Raw genomic sequence first — 20,534 nt, forward strand, 5'->3', positions numbered from 1 at the left:
GCACTGCCCGTCTGTGCCAGGTGCTATTCTGGGCATTGAATCTAGGCTCCTGTACCACGTTATTCATAAATGTCCAGTTGTTTTAGTTACTTGGTGCATGGCAGGAAGATGGCAGGGATCATAGGCCACTATTTACACTGTCTGGTGAGGCAGCATAAGGTAGGGCTCAGAAACACAGGCTCTGGACCCCAACCTGCTGGGTCCAAGTCCTGGCTCCACCACTTCCAAGCTGTGTGACCTCTGGCAAGTGGCTTGACCTCTCTGTGCTAAGTGATCTTATCTGTAAACTAGGGTTGTTGTAAGGATTGAATGAGTTTAAATATGTAAAGCACTTAAAGGAACAGTACTTGGCACATAGGAAGTGTCCATAGTAATAAGTTTGCTATTATTTTTATAGCAGAAAAAGTGCTATGTAGGTGTTGGGTGCTATTATTATTGTGGAAAGAGCATTGGACTTAAAGGCAGAAGACCTGGCCGAGCCACGTAACCCTCTGTTTCTCGTCTGGAAAATGGAAAACATTATTTTACCTGCCTGCTTATCTCACAGGGGTTTTGTAAGAATCAGATGGATGTCAAAGCACTTTGAAAAGTGCAATGTGCCATTCCTGCGGATGGTGTTATGGCTTTTATTTTAACTCCATCCAGATATGTTTTTGTTGGAAGGAACAGGTATTCTTTTTGCAGATTAGCCTTTTATTATGAGCAGGGGCGGGGCTGAAAAGGCAGAAAGGCTGACCCTTTTTTCTTCTTCAAAGACCAATCTGAGCCCCTGTTATATTTCCTTTGCCTGAGGAAACTTAGCCCGCGGTCTCTTTTTTCTCCTTTAGTTAGACAAAGATCTGTCTCCTCATTCCATCTGTTGTTTGCATCTGTCTGGGCTGTTAGACATGTCAACGTCTTTCCAGAATTACTTTAAAGTAACCTTGATCATGGAAGAAAGGGCAGGAGATTTATCTGTTAATTTATTTGCAGAATAATTCACCGCAGCTCATGTGGTGATCGAAAGGGAGGCCCGGCTGCAGAATGTGTTTGCAGCTGAGACCTGCATGACAGTCAGACACGTAGGAATTGGGTTACTATTTTAAAAAGTCACTCATTCTCTATTGTGATTCTTGAGTTATCATAGTAAAATTTTTAAATCGTGCATCCGAAAGTAGTACTATAAAGAACGTGCCTCAGAAGAATCAGGGACACTTGGGAGTTTGAATTTACGGTGATTTAAAGTTTGTACTGTCTTGATAGGAATGGTTGTCATCATGGATTCACAGATCAGGAGACTGAGGCCCCTAGGACAGGGCAGGGCTCTCAATACAGAGAATGATTCAGCCAGCATGGAGGGCAACCCAGCCCGGGGTCAGCAGTCCTCTTCTTAGGTGAGGAATCAGCCCCAGCTCACTCTGCCTCCTTCAGCACTTCCCCAATGAAGGGATCAAACAGACATGCCTTTTCCTGGCTCTGGGTCAGAGAGAATTGGGGCCATCCAGACTCCGCTGCTGTGTGATCTGGGCCAAGTTACTCAACCTCTCAAAGCTTCGCTCTAAACAGGGATACGAATAGCATCTTCCTCATAAAGTTGTTGTGCAGATTCAATGACACGGTTTATGGACAGCTACTGGCCCAATGCCCGGCACCTCGTAAGTGCTCAATAAACAGAAGCAGTTATTACTGTTGTTGTGTTGTTGTTTTCCCCCACATTCTGTCTCAGCAAGAGTGAATGGATACTTTCTAACTGTAGTTTCCTGTTCACTGGGACGCACGGGCCCCTGAGAGTTGAGGCATCTTGTATGTATTTACCTGGACACAACTGGGTGAACACCAGCAGCCAACGGCACAGAGAAATGCACCAGATGGGGGAAACATAGCTGAAGCTAGTTGTTCTTCAGGCTGTGTCTGAAGGTCAAGGGCTACAGCCCACCCAACAGAAGAGTCAAGGTCTCAAGGAGACCCCCAGGTTCAGATTGGGCAGATCATTTGCACCCAAATGTCCCATGGAAGCTCCAAAATTAACTTACAACAACCCCAACCTGGAGGATGATCGTGGTGGGTGGGTGGGGATCCTCCTTCCTGGGGGTCCTGGGTCTCCTCCTTGGGTGCCCCGTGTTTGCCTCTCCGTGGTCACAGCACTGTCTCCCTAGACTGTGAGCAACTCTGGGGATGGGATGGAGCCTTACTCATTGTTGTAGCCCCCACTTCTAGCACTGGTTCCGGCGCGTGGTAGGCTTTAGGTGAAGGTTTCTTAGGTGATTGAACGAATCAACAAATCCATGAATAAAACATTACATTTCGGAAGGTCTGGGTGACATGAGCGATTTATCAAATAATCTGGCTGCATCAGGGTACGTAGGCACCACTGGCAAACTGTTGGGTTCAGGAGAAGCCTTTTGCACCTCCAGTTGCCACCTTGAATGGGCAGGACCAGGCTGGGTCTCTCTCTGGGGTCACGTGGGAGAGCAGTGTCCCCTGAGGGGAGAGCGAAGATTTCCAGCAACAAAGAGCAGGGAGCCCGGGGGAGCCCCGTGAAGCCCGGAGGAGCTCTTCCTGCCCGGGTCCTGGTGCTACCTCCCCTGAATTCCCCACACGATGGAGCTCCTCCAGGACAGAACCGGGAGTCATGGGGCTTGGTTTCTCCCAAGGCTCCAACAGCCACATGCCTGGGTCTGAGCTGCGTCCACTGGAGGAAAGGGAAGCTTTGCTAATTCACGCAAAGACGCTGTCTGCTCACAAGCCACGCACCCGCCCGGAGGAGCGCCACCTTCTACTTTTCACAAAGGCACCCTCCAGGGGAGGGGGCCCCCAGCCCTGAGAATTTGGATCATCTGCTAGATTCAAGCAAGGTGGAAAGAAACTGTCCTCAAAAGTGAGTTCCACAGAACACTAGCTGTATGAGACGTTAACAGGTGGCACATGAACAAAGGGTCCTGCGGTCAAGAAACTTGGGGAAACTCTGAATTCAAGTTCAATGTTATTTTATTGGAGAACTTCTCAGAACCTTTAATGCTAACGTGCATCATGAATTTCCAAAAGACGACGGTGTAATGTAGCACTTCTTAAACTTATTTGACCATAGAACACTTTGTTTCCCTCAAAATTTGTCTGGTCATCTATGGAATGTACTCTTTTGGTTGCAAGTGACAGAAATCCAACTTGTCCCAGCTCAGGCAGACAGGGATCAAGATCTCACGTAACCTCTGGACGGAGAAGGAAGAATGAGGCTGGACCCCAGGGCCAACTGGAACCAAGGCCTTGACACCATGAGGACCCTCTCTCTCCGTCTCTCAGCCGAGCTTTTCTCTGCCTGCTGGCTCTAGTCTCTCTTGCTGCAGGCTGCCTTCTTCCACGACAGCTAGAAACAAGGCTGCCAGTCACTCGCGCCTTCCTATTCCACGGAACCCACCACCACATGCCTCTCCCTCTGCTTCTTCGGGGAGTTCTGCAGAAGGACCTGGCTTGACCTGAGTCTTGTGCACACTCTGATGGGCAGGGGTGTCGGGATCCATGACTGGCATTTCTGCGAGAACCTCAGGGACGGGGGCTATGGGTGGAACAGTTCTTTAGAAGAAGGCAGGTCTGTCCCCAAAGGAAGGTGTGTGTGTTGTTCCGGGGAGGGGGGATCAGGGACCCCTTTGTCTGAGAAGACAAAATAAGATCCCCTGGCTTTGGGAAATACTGCTTGGGGTTTATAAAAGCCCTTTCCCCGTTTCTGATTTTTATATTATACTTAAATGAGCATCACTTAAGTTGAGTTTTTAAAACACCTTATTTCTTTCTGTCCTCTGATTTAAAGTTCTGACGGTCCTTTATAATTTTGCATCTTGGATTTAAAAATTGATTAAATAGCAGACAAGCTTATTGTGGGAGTTAAAGAAAAGGTGACCACCTCTCAGAGTGGTTAGGACCTCAAATGGATGGCCCCAAATTTCCAAAGGCTCATCATTTTCTTCCTTCAGTTTTGGGTGTTTTTTTTTCAGGTTTCCAGCTGAATTCTGGTGTGCAAAACTATGGAGGAGGGGAGAAGGAAAATGTGTTTTCATCTAGGTGGTGCCACAAACAAATTGAACACCTTAAGATCTTAAATTAAATATCCCCACTTTCTCCAGGGAGCAGATCACCCCCACAGTATGACAGGTGTCCCCAGTCGTGGTTTCTTACAAAGACAGTCCTCCAGCTCAGCTGGAATCGCTGGGTCAGCTGTGTTTCTCCTGCCTTAGATGAGAGTGGGGGCCCCGGTTACTTGGCTCATAATTTATCCTCCAAGCATGGCTCAGTGCCAGCACGCGGTGGGAGCTCGATTGGATGATAAAGCAAATGAACAACCTTGCCCTGGGATGTTGTGGTTAGTGGCCCATTGATAAGTGTTTTTGTGTTTTCAGAGACTCCTATTTGATTTCTTTTCCAATTTCTCTTTCCTCTGGCTCAGAGGCCAAGATCCGTGCAACCACCTGGGAACAGTCCAAATGTAAAAAGGAAGCCAGAGAAGAAGCCCGGAAGCACTGACCATGGAGACCTGCCCAGGTAGGAGCCAGGTTCGGAGGACTGACACGGCCGAGGCGTGGCCAGCGCACTGCTGCTCTGCATTTGTTTGCTCCATTTGCTTTGGAAAATTTACCCTAAAAAACACGATCAGTGGCGAGATGTTCGAAGCAGTGGTTCATAGACCTCTTTGTGATTGCCTAGACCTGCATGATTGGAAAATTAATATGTTTGTCTGCCCAAAGATGAAATTAGTAATTACAGGCCCCCATTCCAGCAACACTCCAGGTGATTTATCTTCGTTGTCAGAACTTACAGTGAAAACAATCAAGGCTGCCAAGGGGCTTATCAGGGGTGTCTAATCCGTGGTTAAGTTGGGGTCTGTAGTCCAGCATGGTAGCCAGTGTGGGCACTGGATGATGAGACAGAGGATTCAAAGAACAGTTACTAAAGTGACCACACCCTCAGTGCCAGGGAGGCTGGTGGATGAATTTCAGAAACTAACAAGGCCACACTGTTGCAGTGGAACGTGGCCAATGCAGGTGTGGCCCATCTGTCAGTGGCTCCTCGCTCCTCGTCATGACCCACAGTCAGGTCCTGGTTTCCCTGCCGTGGCTACTGGGAAGAAGCCCAACAGACTCTTCCCGCGTAGTGCTCAGCACCCACAGTCTTGGGGGCATCCACAAGCAGAGGGCCAGCAGACATGAAAATTCAGTCCCGAGAACAGATACAGGCCAGGAACGCTGGAGGCAATTAATAAGTGCTTGTGGGTTAAGCATGTGAATAGGCCTTGGATCTGGTTAGAGAAACCCTCCTGAACAGTTGGAGGTCAGCTTCCTGGAGACTATAATTACAGACCTTAAAAATGAACAAACAGGAGTTGCAAAGAACAAAAATGCAAAATGAAATGATAGACCTCCCCCCACCACCACCCCCCAATCATAGGTAACAGACAGTGAAACTTTGGGTCACCAATGCTTGGCAATAGCTTTTTGCCTTAAGAGTTGAAGCAACATTTTTTGCTTTAGCTTTTGACTGTGGACGGTCATAGGTAAGTAAGAGCGACTCCTGGTGGCAGGAATTTCCACGACTGGCCGGTGTCATTTTTTGGGTGGCTCTGGCTATGTGGTTTCCAGAGGAGGCACTGCGAACCTCTTGGCATGAACATTAGATTTCTTTAGGGAAATGGCGAACAGATGGGGCAGAGTGTTCATTCTGCTGAGGGAATCACAGAATGTGCCTTGAACAGAACAGCACCTTTGGCCTCTGTTCTCTGCAAAAGGAGGGCCTCCTTTGCCTCCCAGACCCCCATGGCTGTTCCATTTTCACAAACTTTTGATCAGGGTCACGAGACAAGGGTTTTAATATTTGACCATAATGAGACTGGGTGACCCATCTAAATTGGCCCTGGATGGTCATGAAACTAACGGATGGATTCCTCTTTTCTGGAATTCTGCACAAGGGAAGGCCCTACTGGCTGAGTCCCAAGGTCCAGCTCTTCCCTCCCCATCCTCCTGAGGTTCTGGGATCTCTTGTGAGGCTGGGGGCTTACTTGGAGCCTGCTGGAGTCACAGCTGGACTGAGGGGTAACAGCAGCTCAAAGGTCTTTTGTGTCTGGTTCCTCGGCTTTACTCAATTATTATTTTTCCCCTGAAGAAGATTTGCCTCTTATTGGCGTGCAAACTGAGCATAGAAGAGGTGGCTTCTAAGAGCAGACCTGAGGAAGCAACTTCCTATTGACAATTAGAAAGACAGTTCTCTTCCGTAAACATGAGCATGTCTGTTGTGCAGGGTCCTGGACTTACTAACTCGGAAACTATCAAGTGGTGGCCAGGCTCCTGTTCTCCTGGGGTGACAACGAGTCTGTCGGGGAGTCAGGATGTTTATAGGAAGAGAGGGTGAGCGTGGGCTCCCAGTGTGCTGTTTCGGTGGGGCATGCCCCGGGCATCCACAAGAATGATAATAAGAGCATTCAATTTTCGTTTCACAGATGAGCAGCAGACACTATGCCAAATGCTCTATGTGTACAAAATAAAATTTTATTTTCTTTAAATTAATTCACTTCTGATTCTGCATCCTTTCTCTGCCAGGCTGCTGGGAATGCACATGTCAGCCATCCTCAGGACCCCCTCTCCTGACCTGGTGTATTGAGGCCATCATCTGTCCCCTCCCCACCCCATCAGCACTGAGATGCCCACTGGTCCAGGCCACGCTGTCCCTCAGGCCCTATGGCTGTGGTTTCATGCCACATTTGGCACGTGGGGATCTTTGGTGAGGCCGGGAGCCCCGTGGCTGTTCCCGTCACCCCTCTGTGCTCATCCCCCAGTAAGCCCGAGGACAGGAAGTAGGGAAGGACTCTCAGACCCTTTCTAAACCCTTTTCCTGCTCTCTTGTCATCCTCAAATGCATTTGCCTTCTCTCTGCCTCGTTGGATAACCAGCATTTTCTCTTCAAAGGATATACTATAAGTTTTTACAAAAGATGGGAAAAGCCATTGACCTCAAACTGTTTCTGTTTTCTACTTGTAAAAACTCCAGCGAGAAAATACAGAAAGGCCTGCAGTGGCTCCTGCTGGACCTGGAGGCAAGGGAGCAAACAGGAAGAAAGGCATACGTTACTATTTCCAAAGAACGTCCCTCTGCACAGGCGTGATCTCTCCTCTACAGAGGGGGAAACCGAGGCTTGGAGCACTATGTCCTCTATGCCTTAGTGGTAGAAAGCCCATTGTGTTCTCCTCAAGGCTCGTCCTCCTTCTGCACTACGCAAGAACGAGGTTTATACATCCCCAAAGAGGGGAAGTCCTTCATCCAGATAGGGAGTCCCGTCAGTTGAACTGCCTTGCTTTCCAGTTGCCACGTGGTGTCGCTGTTGTAACTTAGCCTCGCATAGGCCAAACCTCCGCAGAAGCTGGGAGGTACCTCCCTGGTGCCATCCCTGAGCAAGACCCTGGTCTCTTGAGGGAGGGTGATACTGCCCACTTAGGACGAAGCTTAACCCCAGGCTGTGCCTCTTACTGCTCAGCAATGTCCACCCCTGGGCACAGCTGCCCTGGACACTTGTATCTGGACTGATTCCAGGTCCACCATCCACGAGCCTCTCCCTCCTTGGGTACCAACAACCACGGATGGGCAGCCCTTTCCTTTTAAACCCTCAAAACACAGCAGGTCTTAGCATACCACCTTTCCCCGGATAATGAAGTTATTAGATTGCACCAGAGGAAATGATCGTTTTTGTAGGTAAAAAATTATTGGGTAGTGGCCATTTCCTGTATTTCAATATTGAACTTGCTCATTCTTCCAAGGAAGGCTACAGACAACATTTCAGAGATGATTGACTTTTCTCAGGGAGTGACCCTAAGTGATTCCTAGGCGAATTTCTGGCATCTTTGTCACTGAAGAAGGAGGAGTGGAAACCCAACAAGCCTGGAGTCTTAACCATTATCCACTGGTTCTCAGAGGTGAGCAAGTGTCAGGACCCCCTGCGAGACTGGTTAGCACAGATTGCTGGGCCTCTCCTCCAGAGATTCTGATATGGAGGGCTGGGGTGGGGCCTGAGAATGAGCATTTCTAAGTTCCCAGGCCATGCTGATGCTGCTGGTCCAGGGACCACACTTAAGAGCCGTTGCATTATGCCACACAGCTGTGCGAGTGCCACAGGCGTGGTGCTGTTGGGGTTCAGAAGAAGAAGCCTACTGCAAGGGCCGGATTGGACAAGGAAAGTCTCCTGGCAGGAGGGGGGATCTTCAGCTAAAGGGGACAGCTATAGAGGCCATTCCAGGTAGGGGCACAGTTCCTGAATCGGACCTCTCTGTGGCTGGGCAGGAAGGGAGCCCAGACCTCAGGGCTGGGTGCTCACTAAAAACAAGACTGGAGAAGAGAGGCCAGATTCTGGAGAACTTGAAGGTCAGGTGAGGGGTTGAGATTTTATCTTGCAGAAAAGAGGAAGTTGGGGAAGTGCTTTGTGGTTGGTTCGTTTGTATTTAAAGAAGGGTTTATGCATGCAAGAAAAGAGTTCATAAAATGAAATTAGGGGCTCAGGTTAGTGCACTGGAGGAGGAGGCCGGAAAGACAGTAAGGGATGCCCTCTTAGTAGAGGGATGGTAGCTAGGAAGCCACCCCAAGGTAGAACCCACAGAACCTGGTGACGGCCCAGGTGTGGGTGGAGGAGGTGGAGTCAAAGAAGATGCTAAGGTTCCAGGCCAAGAACCTGAAAGGAAGATCCAACATCAGAACCTGGGCCATCCACGTGAGAGCTGCTCCAGGAAAACTCCCATCAGTTTTAGACATAGGGAAGGAAGGACCATCAAGTCCACTGGGAACCATGCTGGCCTGGCCTTTAGCTAAGCTGGGCCCTGGCCCCGGGAGGAGTGATGGTTTAATGGGGTGATGGTGGAGCATCGTGGCCCCAAATCCTATGACATCTTCGTGGTGGTTTCAGTCATTTACACAAGTTATTCCCAGACTGGCCGGCTCATTCCAGCGCTTATTTTTGTGACTTATTTAAGAGCATAGGAACAGATCAGGGTGGGGTGAAGGATAGTAAATGAAATCACGTGGAGCAGTGTTTTGCAGTCTCCCCAGATCATATGATTTACCTGGGTGTTGGTTAAATTGATTCGTAGCCCCCATCTTAGTTCTTCGGAATCGGAATCACTGGATGTGGAGCCTGGAACCTGCGTTTTTAATAAGCACCCTTGGCGATTCTTATGAGCAGGGAAATTAGCGAAATAGTGACCTGTCACCAGGTCCATCTTATCACCAGTTAAAATACCCCGTTTCTTGACCCCTCCCTTGAAGAGTCTGATCCCGTAGATTTGGGGTGAGACCCTAAAATCTGTTTTTAATAAGAAGCCCTTGTGATCCTGAAGATAAAGTTTGGGAAACACTGACCCAGGAGTCACCCTCAGGCCAATAACGATAGCTAACTTCTGTCTGCTCTTGTGTGAACTTAAAATTAGGGCTCAGAACTGAGGATAATTAGCATACTTTAAACCCCACCCCCTCCTGTCTCTCGTCTATTTTCTTCTTTCAGCAAATACCTACTGGGCATCTGTTCTGGGCCTGACGCTGTGCTGGGCGCTAGGGACACAGTCGACGGCAGGAGTCCCAGGGGCTCTGCTCCAGCGGGTGAGGAGGTTGTAGTGAGGAAGTCAGACACTTTCAGCTACTATCAGGGCTCTGAAAGATGCCAAACGGGCTGTTGTGATAGAGAAGCAGAGAAGGGGAGTTTAGATTAAATTGGTTGTTCAAAGTGAGGTTCCCCGATTGCAGGTTCAGCATCACCTGGGAACTTGTTAGAAGTGCAAAGTCTTGGGCCCCAGCCCAGACTCACTGAATCAGAATCTCTAGGGGAGAGCCCCAGCAATCTGTGTTTAACAAGCCCTCTGGGTGATTCTGATGCACACTAAAGTTTGAGAACCACTGGATTAGATGGTCAGAGAAGGAGGTGATATTTGAACTGAGTCTAGAATGGCAAAAAGGCGGCAGGCATGGGATGATCCAAGTAGAGAGACAGGCAGTGCAAAGGGCCTGAGGTGGGAATGAGTTTGGTGTGTTAGAGAAACAGGAGGCTGATGAGGTAGCAAGAGGTGGGGAGGAAGAGAGGGACCAGATTGGCCAGGCTGGGGCCTTGAAGGCCTTGGAGAGGAATCTGGATTTAGGTGACACGAAGGGATTTATGTTTTAACAGGACCTGTCTGGTCACTGAATGGAGAATGCAAGGGGGCAAGAGTGGAGGCCTGGAGGTCAGAGAAGAGGCCACTGCAGGCCCCTGTCAGGGCGTAGTGGTGCGTTGCGCTGGGGCAGGGATTCTCAACCTAATTGTCATTCTCCACCCCCCCATCAGGAATCTTTATAGACATTTTATTCCTAATTGCCTTCCCCTCCCCAAGAAATTTCAATCTCATAGATATAGTGCATATGTTTATGTACTGTGGTCTTCGGAGGCCCACACTCCATTGTCATACCTGAGATTTTTTTTGCCTCCAAGAGCCAGTGTTTGCCCCTCTGGGGATGATGCGGGCCCACTGAGAACGCATGGGCTAAGGTGTAGCCAGGAAGATGGAGAAACTGTGCCGCTTTGAACATTTAGGATATTTGGGAGCTAGAGATGCCAGGGCTTACTGATAGACTGGACTTAGAAGGAGGGAGAGAAGAATCAAGGAAGATTCCTGAAGTTTTGGCTTGAGCAACTGGGTAGACGGGGCCATTTGCTGAGACGTGAAAAACTGGCTGAATCCGGTACAGTTGCTGAGTTCTGCGGTCACAGACCTAGTGTCTAGAAGTAGAAGTAGGGGTTTGTGGGGAAAGAGGAGAGTTCCGGGCAGAGGGGACAGCTGTAATTATTGTAGATCCACAGGAAACAGAGTTTAGGGAGGACTAGACTTTCTAGCCTCTCAAATAGGAAATTTCAGAACTTCTTTAATCTGGGAAATAGCAGATGTAGCTTATTCATTAAGCTCAGCCTCTTGGCTTTTTCAAAAATACAAACTCTTACTTGGAACAAAAATCCCTTGGTGTTTGCGTAGCAGCAGCTTAGGGAAGGGTAGAAAGATGGTTTGAAAAATATGAAAAAGTAGGCTTCAAATGAAAGGGATGGGTGTTTCTTACGCCTTGCCTCCCTCTGTCCTTGGCGGACTAAGTTGGGCCTAAACATACACCTCACCTAGCAGCTCAGTGTGGATGAATGCCGATGACCTGAGGGGCTACATGAGGAAACCGAGGCTCAGAGAGGTTAAGGCACCTGCCCCAGGTCACAGAGACAGAACACGGCATGGTAGGGACTAGAATCCAGCTTGGTTGGGGTGATGCCACGCCAAGCCCAGGCTCATAGCCATTATGCTGAGATCTCACAGGTGTCTGAAAATATTCATGTCGTGCTCTCCATAATTAGAAAGCAAACCCCAGTCTGTCCTTAAAATTTTATTTCCCTATAAACAAAGTCAGTTCTCAGACCAGAAAAAAAAAAATCTAAAAGATCTGATCTGTTTTATGAGCAGCGGCTGAGGCCAGCTCTTAATGGCTGAGCCCGTGTTTCCTAAGCAGTAGCTTCTGTTCCTCCCAAACAAACTTCTGTGAAGTCCGGGATCTGCTCACACTCGGCCCGAGCCAGGGTGTGTCAGGCAGAGCCGGGTGCGGCCTCTGCCCCTCCTCGTCCTGCTTCTGACTCATTATTTATCCCTGGCAGGAAGTAAACACAGAGAGGAGAGTGGGAGGGAGGGAGGGAAGGAGTGAGCTCCCTGACTTTTGACACTGGCTGAAAAAGAAGGTCACGCGCTGAATTAGGTGTGTGTCTGCTTTCTGCTCATCTGGTTTCAACAGAGCGTTCAAGGAGAGGAGTATTTTTCCATTCTGAGATAATACCCATTTATTGTAACAACTTGGAAAATAGAGAAAAGTGGAAAGTAGAGGGAAAAACATCACCAATACTCCCCCCATCTACAGACAACTGCTCTTAAAGTATTAGTGTTTCCCTCATACTTTCCTCACTTTTCTAGTTCTTTCTTTATTGATTGTGAGAGAGCTATGTGTGTATATACATATATATTTATATATAAAATATATATTTAAAGAATTAATAGACCATTTTTTAGAACAGTTTCAGGTTTACAGAAAAATTGATCAGTACAGAGAGTTCCCATATACCCCTCCCTCCTCCCACAGTTTCCCCTTGTATTAACATTGTGCATTAGTGTGGAACATTTGTTACAATTAATGAACCAATATTGATACATTATTATTAACTAAAATCTATAGTTTACATTAAATTTCACTCTTTGTATTATACAGTCTCTGGGTTTGACAAATGCTTAACATCATGTGTCCACCATTATAGTACCATACAGAATAGTTTCACTTCCTTAACAATCTGTTCTTCACCTGTTCGTCCCTTCCCTCCCTCCCTCCCCTACCAGCCCCTGGCAACCGCTGATCTTTTTACTGTCCCCATAGTTTCTGGTTTTCTATTACCTTTTTTTATTGGTGTAAACTACATACTGTAAGAGTATAAATCTGAGAGCTTGAGGAATGTTTACACTGCTATACGCCTGTGTAATCACACCCAGATTTGGATCTAGATCGTTTCCATCAGGCCAGAACATTCTCTCACGTCCCTTCCCGGTCAATACCCCTGCCCAAGAATAACTATTCTGTCTTCTACTACCATTGATTAGTTTTACCAGTTCTTGAACTTCATATAAATGGGATTAAACAGTAGATATATTTTGGTATTTGGTTTCTTTTATACGCTGCTACTTGTTGATTTTCTTTATTTTTTATTGTGGTGAAAAACTGCATAGCATAAAATTTCCCATCTTAACCAATTCTAAACACAGTTCAGTGGTATTAAGTATATTCACATTGTTGTGCAACCAATGTTTCTATAGTTTCTTAAGGTAGAAGCTGAGGTCATTGATTTGAGAACTTCTTTTTTTGTGTGTGTGTGGAAGATTAGCCCTGAGCTAACATCCGTTGCCAATCTTCCTCTTTTTTTTTTTTTTTTTTTGCTGAGGAAGATTGGCCCTGGGCTAACATCCGTGCCTATCTTCCTCTACTTTATATGGGATGTCGCCACAGCATGGCTTGAAAAGCGATGAGTCAGTCCGCACCCGGGATCCGAACTTGCGAACCCCGGGCTGCCGAAGTGGAGCATGCGAACTTAACTACTACGCCACCAGGCCAGCCTGAGAACTTCTTTTTTAATACAGGTGTTTTAGGGAATCAAAAGTCACTCTCAGTCCTGCTTTAGCTGCAGCTGCATTTAGCTGACACATTTTGATATTTGTGTTTTCATTTTCATTCGGTTCAAAGACTTTCTAATTTCCCTTTTAAATTCTTCTTTGACTTATGGGCTATTTAGAAGTATATTACTTAATTTCCAAATAGTTGGCATTCTCCAGATATCTTTCTGTTGTTGATTTCTAATTTAATTCCATTGTAGCCAGATAATATACTTTGAACAATTTGAATCCTTTAAAATTTTTTGAGACTTTTTTTGTGGGTAGAATATGGCCTGTCTTGTAGATGTTCCTTTCGCACTTTAAAAGAATGTTTCTGCCACTATTGGATAGTGTTGAATAAATGTCAATGAGGTCAAGTTGGTTGATAGTGCTGTTCTGATCTTCTGTGTCTGATTTTCTATCTCCTTGTTCAATCAGTTATTGAGAAACGAGTGTGGAAGTATCAGGCTATAGATGTGGATTTGTCCATTTCTCCTTTTATCAGTTTTTATTTCATGTATTTGAAAGCTCTGTTATTAGGTAAACTTTTAGAATGTTTATGTCCTCTTGATGAATTAAGCCTTTTATCATTCTGTTGATCTTCTTTACGTCTGATAATATTCTTTGCTCCAGAATCTACTTTGTCTGATGTAATATAGACAGGACAGCTTTCTTTTGCTTAGTATTTTCCTGATATATTTTTTTTGCCTCATTCTCTTACTTCTAACCTGTTTGTGCTTTTTAAGCAAAGTTTGAAGTGCTTTTCTTGGAGGCAGCATATTGTTGAGTCTCGCTTTTTTAATCCACTATGAACATCCTTGCTTTTTAATTGGAGTGTTTATAACATTTATGTTTAATGTGATTATTATTATGGTTGGTTTCAATGTACAGTCTTGTTGTTTGTTTTCTCTGTCTCTTTTTTGTTCCTTTTTTCCTGTATTTTTTGCCTTCCTTTGGAAAAATTCATTATTTTTATTATTCTACCTTATCTCCCTTTTGACTTGTTAGCCACAACTACTTGTGTTATTTTAGATGGTGGCTTTAGGATCTGTATCGTACATCTTTAATGTATCACAACCTACTTTCAAGTGATATTGTACCATCTCATGTATGTTGACGAGTCTTACAACAGTGTACCTCTATTTCTCCCCTTTTAGCCTTTGTGCTATTGTTGTCATACATTTTACTTCTATATATGTAACACATCCCACAATATATGTTATTTTTGCTTTACATAGCCAATTATCTTTTTTTTGTTGTTATGTCTTTATGTCTGCTACTGAAGCATTTAAATGTTTCAGTAATATTTTGATGTTTTCCAGTTTACATATGAGGCAAAGCCTCATATGAAAGGTAGTACATATGGCAGAATATTAACAACTGTTGAATATACATGGGCATATATAGGTGTTTAATATTCTTTCAACTTTTTCTATGTTAGAAAAATTATCTTTTAAAAGAGATTTAAATAGTAAGGAAAAAAGGCTTTATATTTACATGTATAGTTACCATTTCTGGTGTTCTTTATTCTTTTGTGTAGATCTCAATTGCCATTTGGTATTATTTTCTTTTGGCTTGAGGGACTTCCTTCAACATTTCTTAAAACATAAGTCTGCTGATGATTAATTCTTTTAGCTTTTGTATGTCTGAAAAAATCTTTATTTCATCTGTATTTTAATAATTTTTTTTCCCCCAAAGCCCCAGTAGATAGTTGTATGTCATAGCTGCACATCCTTCTAGTTGCTGTATGTGGGACACGGCCTCAGCACGGCTGGAGAAGCGGTGCATTGGTGCACGCCCGGGATCCGAACCCCAGGCCGCCAGCAGCAGAGCACGCGCACTTAACCGCTAAGCCACGGGGCTGGCCCTTCACCTGTATTTTAGAAATATATTTTTGCTGGGCAAAGAGTTCTAGGTAGGTGGGTTTTTTTTTTTTTCTTTTACTTCTTTAAAGACATTGCCCCACTGTGTTCTAGCCTGCATGGTTTCCAACAAAAAAAATCTGTGTCTTCCTTATTTTTGTTCTGTCTTTTTTTTCTCTGGATGCTTTTAATATTTTTCACTGTTTTTCAGCAGATTGGTTATGAAATGCCTTGGTGTAAGTTTCTTTCTGTTTCTTGTTCTTGGAGTTAGTCAGATTCTTGGATCTATGGGTTTATAGTTTACATCATATTTGGAAAATTTTCAGCCATTATTTCTTCAAATAGTTTTTTAAATCTCTCTTTCCTTTGGGGACTCCAATTACACATATACTCAGCTGACTGAAGTTATCCCACAGCTCATTGACACTCTGTTTATTTGTTTTTTTTTTAAAGTTTTTTTATCTCTGTGTTTCATTTTGGAGAGTTTCTCTTGCTATGTATTCAGTTCACTAATCTTTTTCTCTGTAATGACTAATCTATAATTAATCTCACTCAGTGTGTTTTTCATTTTAGACATTATAGTTTTCATTTCCAGATTTAGGTTTGATTTGGGTCTTTTTTATCATGTCTGCACTTAACACGCTCAATCTTTCCTCAAGCCTCCTGAACATATGGAATAGAGTTATAATTCTTTTTAAAAAGTCCTCGTGTACTAATTCTATCACCTGCGTAATTTCTGGCTTGCCTTTGATTGAGTTTTCTATTCATTGTGGGTCATGTTTTCCTGCTTCTTTGCATGCCAGACACTGTGGACTTTATGCTTTTGGATTCTGGATATTTTTGTATTCCTATAAATATTCTTGAACTTTGCTCTTTGATGCAATTAAGTTATTTGAAACAGTTTAATTCTTCTGAGTCTTGCTTTTAAGCTTTGTTAGGTGGGACCAGAGCAGGTTAGGGTTAATATTCTCCACTACTGAGGCAAGACCCTTCTTAGTATTTTAACAGATGTCCCATGAACTATGATATTTTCCACTCTGGCTGGTGGGAATAGGAACTATTCCCAGCCGTGTGGTAGCTTCAAGGATTCTTCCCTGTGAAGCTTTCAAGTGGTCTGTACCCAGTCTCAGGTGGTTTCCTTACATATACCTGCTGATCTGTACTTTGCAGATCTCTGGAGTTCTCCTTTGTCCAGGTTTCTCTTCTCTGGTACTCTGCCTGGGGAACTCCAGCTGCCTTGGTCTCCCCAGACGCCCAGCTCCATCTCCTGGAGGCAAGGAGACAGTCTGGCTCCAGCTGGGTCCCCCGCCCTGTGCCGCTTCCTGCAGGCCTCAAGCTGGGGCAAGAGCAGCACTTACGCCGTTGGCTGTCCTCTCCAGGGATCACCGTCCTTCCTATCCCATGTCTCCTGCAGTAGCCAATCCCTTCAAGGGCCCAAGCGCCTGTGGTTGTTAATAATTCTTTACATGACACTTTCCAACACAGGCTCTCCGAAAACACCAAAAAGCCTCCGTATCGAGTTTCTTTCTCTGGCTTTAAATCGAAATGCAGCAAAACACCTGGCATTTATTTTGGGAGAGATGTGGAGGCCCTTCTAGAAAAAAAATAATAAGAGAGAGGATGCCATGGGCAAGAATTGATTTTCTTTTCTGAAGAGCAGCTTGTATTACAGACACTTGCAGTCTCTTATCTTTTTATGGCCTCAAATGCCGACTTTGACAACAGCTAATCTTGCCAAATGCGTCCCTGCAGCTGCGTTAGTGCTGGGAAGGAGCCTGGAATGGTTTTTTGTTTGTTTGTTTCTTTTGGTGAGGAAGATCAGCCCTGAGCTAACATCTGTTTTCAATCCTCCTCTTTTTGCTGAGGAAGACTGGCCCTGGGCTAACATCCGTGACCATCTTCCTCTACTTTATATGTGAGACGCTGCCACAGCATGGCTTGATAAGTGATGCATAGGTCTGTGCTCGGGATCCAAACCTGTGAACCCTGCCACCGAAGTGGAGTGTGCAAACTTAACCACTACACCACCGGGCCGGCCCCTGGAATGGTTTTTATGTCTTTAACATTGAACTAGCTTGGCCCCGGTGATGTTGACTCATTGACTCCCCCCAACAACCCCCATTAAGGTCAATGGGATGACAGAGAGGCAAATCTCAATGAAATAGGCTGGTGACTGGGACTTATTCTCAAAAGAAACCCTTAATCACATTTTTGAGCTCAGTACACATGAGCTCAGTCTCATGTAGGTGACACTGGTGACATCTTACTGTTAAGAGGATGTCCCAAATTCTCTGAAAGATTTTTCAGTCATCAAGGGAAGATTCCATTATGTTTCCTGTTTTGTATTGTGTTGACTAAGGCAGGAAAATGACTTTAATACACACTAGAAGTCTTATCAAGAAAGAATAAAACAAAAATATGTTCACCACTATTTCTTGTTCAAAATACCCTCACAGTGTCAAAGTAAAATAAAAACTCCCCCATAATCCAAGCACACAAGCAAAACTGTGGTTTGCATTTTTCCATAGATAACTAGTGAGTTTTAACTAAAAATTAAGTAAATCTTCATATTTAGGTAAACATTCTACCAAATTCCTTGATTTGGGTTTACTAATGTTTTAAAGATCTTTCTTTGTTGTGAATAAAGCAAATATCTTCTCTAATGGGATGGTAGTTGTATTTTTGGTATTTGATCATTTAAGAAGCGTCTGAATGATCAGAAGTAATTATGTCAGAAATGCTTTTAAACTAATTGGCATTTTGTCATGACAGTATCTAGATACGTTTGAAGGACGATGACAGACATGAGAGAGACACAGTGTTCTTTCCAGCAGTGGGGGGCGTGTGTGCAACCACCCAGCAGCCCTTTCTAGCAATCAGTCTGGGAACCATAAAATTGGGTCATTCTGTTGCCTTTTAGGACCCCAGGACCCCACAGGAAGGATGCTGAAAAAATTGGTTAGAAGACTGTTTTTGAATTTTCTTTGGAATTCTGTCTCCTGCTCCGCCCCCCCCAACACACAATGCTGAATAATGGATTCTCATGAGTGGACCCACATCTTGACCTTGAAGTCATATAAAAGTTAATGTGGCGAAGTGTAGGCTGAATAATAAGGATATTTAGGGGTTTTATCCACCCCCCATACATACCCCCTTACTCTCTAGAACCTACCAATATTTCCTTTCATCTATTGCTTGGTTTGCTCAAGCATCGTAGTCTTTGTTTTTTCTTTCGTAGAATGAGCACAGAAAAGAGTTAAAACTGGATTAGAAATACAAAGCTGACGGGCTGGCCCCATGGCGTAGTGGTTAAGAGTGGCGCGCTCCACTTTGGCAGCCTGGGTTCTCCGGTTCGGATCCCTTGTAGATCCCATGACCTCCACCACTCATCAGCCATGCTGTGGCAGCGACCCACATATAAAGTGGAGGAAGATTGGCACAGATGTTAGCTCAGGGCTAATCTTCCTCAGCAAAAAAAACCCAAAAAACTCCACAAAGCTGAGTCTGACAGGGCTTCTGAGGTCAGTGGGCTCCTAGGCATCTGTGCAGGAAGCATTGTTTGGACAAGTTAGGACTGTGCGTGTGGACTGGACCTAATCTGCTAGGATTGCAGAGCAGTTTCTGAGGAGGTACCTTTCTCCATAAAAACTGCATTATAGTTGTTGAGAACTTGCAATGTCCCTTTCTTATTAACTTGAGAATTCTTTCCTCTGCATGGATAACTTAGAACACAAATTCGTCTTTCAAAGTCTCTGGAATAGGTGACACATCCCAAGGTGTAAGAGTCACCCTGAGTGAGCACTTACGGTGTCAGTTAAAAAAAATTATTCCTGCACTTATGTATTCATCCCATCACTCAATCATTCATTCAACAGAGACATACCAGCACTAGACTGAGGCATAGACATTAATGAGATGAACTCCCGCTCACCTCCAGGACATCACACCTGGTGGGAAAACAAATGAGTAAACTAATAAGCAAGAGACACAGTAGGTACCGAGAGGGAGTCTGTACACGGGGCCTTCAGAGAACAGAGGAGGGAGGCCCTCCACGGAGGGAGGTAGGGGGGATCCTACCACAGAGGTGGGTGATCATCACAGAGGGGAGTGAGGAGGGTCTCACTGGGGAGGAGGGAAAGGGAAGAATCCCATCACAGAGATGGGTAAGGGGTTCCTCGTTGTGGAGGAGAGTAAGGGGGTCTCACCACGGAGGCAGTAAGAGGCCCCCATCACAGAGGGAGGTTTGAGAACTCCCTGTGTCCGGAGCCCTCAGCTGGCCTTGCTCTGAGGCAGGAAAGAGCCACTCACGTGTTCCTGGTTTACGAGCCGATTCTATTTCAGAGCAGGGGAGAGGTGAGCATGGGGTGTTTCGAGAGTGTGTTTTGAGACCTATCCTTCTAGTCCTCTCAAGGGCGTCTGGAACGTCCTTCCTTTTACTTAAGGCTAGGCTTCCCACCCTGTGTTCTGTGGCACCCCAGTCCCACAAATGGTCTACCAGAGAAATGAGCTGAGGAAGGTTTCTGAGGAACAACAAGTTTGGGAAACACCCCGTGTGTATCTTTGTGTTGACTCACAACGCATAATGGTGTCTCAAAGGCATTGACAAGTCCTGCGGTAAAGGAACTTTCTAAACCATGCACGCTCCATCTAGTGCTTCCCACGGGATCTGGAGACCAGGGAAGCTTCTTTCTTGCACACCCGACAGTCATGTTATGAGGAACACCAAGTTCAGTATTTAAAAGCTCCTGATGGAAATGTGAAAATGGAGGGCATATCCTATGCAACTCTTGTGAGTCATTAATAATTGATCCAGAATGATCTATCATGGCTGGCCCAATCGCTCATCAAGTTCTCGAAGAAATTGTCTTCTAGATTTGGGATGGAAATGGGACAAAAAGAAAAAATACTGGGAAGTGGGCACATTGTAGGGAGTAGAGTACCTTCGAGAATCTTGATTACTTACAACCCTAGAGCACCTTGGTTACCAGACTTATGATTCACAGAGAGAAATACAAAGCAAAGGGCAAGAACAAAGACAGTGAACTGATTCGGTGGTTAGCGGAAGTTTAGCTGTGTCGTTGTGAAGATCTACGTGGCCCCCAAATTAACCAGGTTTATTCTGATTTCCTGTGGGAAGAACTGAAAACATCCTGAAGTTTAGTTTACTTTCTTTGGCCGGGGTCTCAGCCTTCCTTCTATTGAAAAAAGGTCCCAACGTGGCCCATGGGCCAATCCAGATTTTGACAAGCCCTCAAAATGTATGGGGGAAATAAAACACCATAATAATCCTAAACTGATGTTGGGGTTTAGGGAGCTAATTAATCACATCTTTTCCCACCAGATTCTGGATCAGTTGTGAAATAGACACCGGAGTTAGACAGGGAGAAGCAACTAGCTTTATGGATGGCAAGGTTGGGCTAGAGGACAAGGCAAAATGGGGCTCCTCACACTGACCCCCGAACTAACCCTCCCCACCCAGCGCCAGG

General features: G+C 45.3%; 1 protein-coding gene across 2 annotated transcripts in view; it reads left to right on the forward strand.

Moving 5' to 3' along the window:
* The window catches only part of TACC2 (transforming acidic coiled-coil containing protein 2), a 192,608-nt gene that overhangs the window by 13,204 nt on the left and 158,870 nt on the right, over positions 1–20,534 (forward strand). For both annotated transcript variants that reach the window (XM_087432743.1, XM_087432742.1), the window contains exon 2: positions 4,418–4,512. In XM_087432743.1, coding sequence (XP_087288869.1) covers positions 4,418–4,512 — 95 coding nt within the window. The remainder of the gene's footprint in view (positions 1–4,417; positions 4,513–20,534) is intronic.

This window comes from Ceratotherium simum, chromosome 6 (assembly GCF_057802395.1).
Source record: "Ceratotherium simum simum isolate JZ-2026a chromosome 6, ASM5780239v1, whole genome shotgun sequence".
Lineage (NCBI taxonomy): Eukaryota > Metazoa > Chordata > Mammalia > Perissodactyla > Rhinocerotidae > Ceratotherium > Ceratotherium simum.